At 33.1% G+C, this 5,082-nt stretch overlaps 1 protein-coding gene across 1 annotated transcript in view; it reads left to right on the top strand.

Moving 5' to 3' along the window:
- LOC140434104 (protein extra-macrochaetae-like) overlaps positions 1-3,994 on the top strand; it is a 4,979-nt gene extending 985 nt beyond the window's left edge. The window contains exon 2 of the mRNA XM_072522136.1: positions 3,151-3,994. Within this exon, the coding sequence (XP_072378237.1) occupies positions 3,151-3,195 (45 nt within the window). The 3' untranslated portion in view covers positions 3,196-3,994. The remainder of the gene's footprint in view (positions 1-3,150) is intronic.
- The last annotated feature ends 1,088 nt before the right edge of the window (positions 3,995-5,082 follow it).

Here is a 5,082-nt window from a genome sequence, read left to right as displayed (position 1 = left end):
CTTGCTCTTAATTATTGTGAAATGGACAAATTTAGATCATAATTTAGACAGAATCAATACTGAAAAATAGGTGACCCCATGTAAATTACGGATTATACCAGATTATTTTTAGTATCGATTACTACTATGTTATTTTATGCATGATTCTGCAGATAAAAAATGTAAAATATTGCATTTAAAGTTTTCAACATGTCTGTTTATCTGCAGTTTCATAGTTACCATTCTCCACACTTAAGTTGAATATTTAATTTGTAAACTCCCTAACATTCTTACTAAATAAACAACATTTTTTTATTCATACATTATAACAGATTAAAAATACAGTTTGTATTTGAGGGTACGTCCTTGTACCCTCACGAATCGACTTCAACCTTTAAATTAAAAAAAGTTGTTGGCTTTATGTTTCTTGTTTTAAAAACAAGGTTGTTCAATAATCCGCGAGTTATTACAATGTACCTACCTTGAATTTTTGTCTGACAAGCAGCTTTTTTCTGTTAAGTAACAGGGTCAAATTATTTCACACCTTTTTGTAAAATGCCAACATTATTCCCATAACTGTTATTCACGGCATTGTGCTTTTAATCAAAGCAGGTGTCTTTTATTTTACATACCATGTTCCCCATTGTTCCGAAACACAATATAGATACATAATATTAATTGTGCGGCAGAAATTTATAAAAATTCAGTGACCCGGTATCCGGGAGAGGACACCTGGGTTTGGGATATGGGGACAACCGTTAAATGCAGATGTGTACTAAATGAACACGTGTGTGCTGTGAACACTCGGCTCATTGATCGGCAGTAATAATGGCTGTATTGAGACGAGAATTTCTCCCCAAGACACTTTCTTATCTTATGACCAAGTGTTTCTTTTTAACAGACTGATAGGCCAGTCATATTTGTGGTATTTTGCAACTACGTCCCGAGTTAATAATTGTTGAATATTAAAAACTATGATGCGTTGTGGAAATATTATCGTATTTAGATAACTAATACATTACTTGTTCAGTTTATTTTCTAATCATTGATTATTATTCACTTATTATCTAAGTATGCATAAAGATTTGTTGTTTATACACAGGTGTTTGTACTATAAATGAACCTAAACTTATTTTTTTTATAAAGATATCAATCTTTTATCCTATACATTTGAAACAAGATACAGAAAACTTGAAAAACACACCTGTTTGTACTTATTTAGCTAAATAAGTACACAGTGTAGTATAGTCACCTACAAAACAAAAACAGCTACTCGGGTAGAAGCGGGAGGAAAACGATTGATGGGAAAATCATGACTTTTCGGAATCAATTTGTACTCAAAAAAGTTCAAAACAAAATTATCCAAAAAAGTAAAATTACTCTTGGTACAAATAGTAAGAATACAAAATATGTTAAGTCTTGAGAACAAAGGAAGATGGAATGAAACGTCGTGAATAATATAAAATTATAGTCAAGACAATCTTCATTGTTTACTTAACTATTTTTTTTTATTTATATCTGAGAATCCTGCCTACGAACGTGAAAGACAAAAGATTTAATTTCAATTCAGAGCACTACCATTCACTTAATAAATATGTATTTTGTCCATTTGGACCCGTCAGAGCGAACTTGTAAGCTCTGAATTCGTATTTTGAATAGTATTTTTCATTTTCTCACGCAATATGACTACTATTATAGAAATCAATTAGCGATCGGTTTTTGTCTAGATAAGTCCGAAGTGTTATGGAAGGCAATTTTTAGATTCTTCGTATCAGTTCATTTACAGTTTGTGTGCTTTTGTATATTGTAGAAAGCACAGATTTAACATTTTCCTGAATTGATTTCGAACGAAGTTCTATTGGTTGACAATAATTTTATTTTTATATAGTAAATCTGCCACAAATTGTTTTTTATTTACTTCCTTAATCATGCAGTCAGTAGTAACTCAGTTCTCGTTTTTTCACAATGTTCTTCTTGTTCTCATAGCTTTTTCCAAGCTGTCTTTTGCGTAATTGTTGCTCAGCAGATACTAGTTAAAAATTTGTATGTTGTTTTGTCATGACCCTTGCTATATTCATCATATAGCTAACAACAAATATAACTTTTCCGAGATTTAAAAATCTCTAAATATCTGCATCAAATTTTTAGGCATCAAATAATACATTACTAAACAAATAAATGTTATTTTTCGTATACATTTCAATGTTTCTACATCTAAAGAATGCATTTTTTGTTGAAAATATAGAGAAGAATTGTCAGGTAAATACTCAACAGCAATATTTTTTAAATGTCACATTAATTTCTACACTTTTGTCATCCTAATGGGTTCTTCAGCGCTACAAAAATGTACATCTGTGCGCGATAAAACATCGTACAACAGGCAGTGAAGTGTTGACACACAGACCGGACTATCAGACAAATGTCCCTGATAAGATTGAAAAGGTCATAATGTCTGGATACTCGCACACATGTTTCGGGGGTTATAATTAATTAAAAGCTCATACAAGAATAGAACAACTGCCCCTATACGCGACACTCGCATACACAGCTGCGAGCACCTCCATATTTTTAATCAGGATACATTGGGCTGAATGTATATTTAAGAATTGAGACACTTTTTTAAGACGATGTGTGAGGGGGCGACTTACACACGTGCATGACTACGATTCCGATGAATACCGTTATTATAGTTGAGATTGCTGAAAGAAATATTTGTTGAATCAAGGAACAGATGTGCAAGACCAGACCGTTTTAGCCTACCCAAATAAAGACTGAACAAAATGCCTTGTCCATAAGCATCATATTTGATAAAATTTATTTTATATTTGCATTAAATTATCAAATAATTTGTTGTTTGTTGAAATTCTTTTGCTTCTACAAAACAAATTATACTGTTTCCGATTTAAAATTGATTAGAACATTTACTATTTTTATTAAAATATTTTTCTCATTTCATTTCTGCTTTTCCAGTTACACTTCCGTGGTGTTTGTAACTGACTGTTTTTATATACGTTTGGCTTTCTCAATTTTGTTTAACTCTGTTGTGTGCGCGGATGTGTTTGGAAATTCTTGTCCATTTTTTAGAACGTGATTGTCCTATGTAAATGTTTTTAAAAATAATTTTAAATGCTAAATAATACGTTTACTTACCTCCATTTTCTTTTGTTACAGAGTTCCGAAGCTTTAACGCCATCAGATAGGCAGTTGTCCTGTTAAGAAACATGTTGATCTCCATCACCGTGATCATTTTCATCTCATTCCATTTCCCTGGAAGAAGAAAAACCAATGAAGATAGAAGCACCGTTTGGATATAAAATCTTTGAAAAAGAATCCGGGGAGCCGACTGATTATCATCTTAATTTATATATTTCGGGTGATTGTAAACTTTTTTGTGCGAATGGAGGATGTTGTAGCTGCATTTGGTGTTATTGACGCACCCAGAGAAATCTACGATTTGTGGAGGCCCCTTTAACTGGATGCGCCAGTGCATAATGACACGTACCTGTTATGTTGCAATTTGTTTATTAGATTTTATTTTATTGTTTTGTACATAAAAAAAGAGAATAGGCGGGTTTACAACAATTTAAAAGCAGCTTTTTAATAAGTAATCATATTTTTTTTATATAATGTTCGCTAGTTTAACAGTCACAGATTCATATTTCATTTGTTTCATCCAAGAGCGTCGCAGAGAAAAAATTTAGGGATCTCGATCTCTGAAAAATTCGTTCTTGGTTCATTTATTCTAATAGTTCGTGAGTGTTTTATTCTGTGATTTTTTTAGTATGTAATCGTGTACAAAATAGTATCCTCCGAGGAGGTTTTTGTATGTTGACGTAGCGACCTCTCGAAGGCTATATGATGGTTTTTGAGGGATAGCGAACTCAACAATTAAATGTACATTTTTGTTCTAGAAAAACTTTTGTAAATAGTTACCTATATAGCAACTTGATGTTGTTGAAATTTTATTATTATATGAAGATATTTGAATTAAATAAATGACTAATGATTTTACATATTTCTTTTGTTTTTAATTAACCAATCCCCCAAAATACAAAGGCGAGATACATTAAAAAACTAATGAAACAAAGACAGCTAATTAAAGGAATAATCAGTGTATGGATAGTTACAAATAACTGTCGTAATTGCGGAATTTCTTGCTCTACAGGAACTGTACTTTTCCGAATTTTCTTAAGTCTGTCTATTCTCTGTAGGTCTTGAGGATTCCAAGTCAGCGCTGTCCTGGCAATGTTATCTAGGGGTTTACTGAGTGTGTGGCCCAGTCATCTACATTTTCTTTACCGCATTTGCTTTATGACATTTTCTTTGTTGGTTTGGTTCCATAAATTATCATTCGAGATTGGATTAGGCCAAAATATACGACGGGTTTTTCGTAACATTTTTTATTCATGAAAACTTATAATTGGTGTACTAGAGGTACTGATTAGTTATTGTTATTATATATAAATATAATAACGGATTTATTACGGCTGTCGCCGCCTCTCCGCCCCCAATTTCCATCTTTTTCTGTCATATGCAGTTGCCTCTTCTAAGTCTCTTGCCGCCATTGCTTCATCAACATCGTTGCGCCAACTTCTCCGTGGTCGTCCTCTCTTTCTTCTTTCAGGAGGGATCCATTCCAGTACTCTCCTAGGCCATCTGTACTCTGGCATTCTTTTAACATGTCCGAACCAGATTAATTGTTTTCTTTCTATTTCATCATTGATATTTCTCTCCATTTTCATTTCGTTTCTTATTTGTTCGTTTCTAACTCTCTCCAGTTTTGATCTACCGCAGCTTCGTCTCAGATAATCCATTTCTGTCGTCATAAGTTTGTTTCTATTAGCTTTGGTGACGTCCCATACTTCCGAACCGTAAAGTGTAATACTTTGGACTATACTACCGTAAATGTGTTTTTTGGTTTCTCGTCGAATTGTTTTTTGCCAGACAAGAGAGTTTAAGGCACGGGTCGCTGCTCTGCCCTTGTTTATTCTTTCCCTGATTTCATCTGCGCTATTTCCCTTCTTGTTGAAAATGACCCCCAAATATTTGCAGGATTGCACGCCTTCCTTTGATTTTGTCGTCTTCCAAGACTAGGTCACATAT

This window comes from Diabrotica undecimpunctata, chromosome 2, assembly GCF_040954645.1.
Source record: "Diabrotica undecimpunctata isolate CICGRU chromosome 2, icDiaUnde3, whole genome shotgun sequence".
In the NCBI taxonomy this organism is placed as follows: domain Eukaryota; kingdom Metazoa; phylum Arthropoda; class Insecta; order Coleoptera; family Chrysomelidae; genus Diabrotica; species Diabrotica undecimpunctata.
Note: the sequence above shows the minus strand (reverse complement) of the source record. Positions and strands in the feature narration are given on the sequence as shown.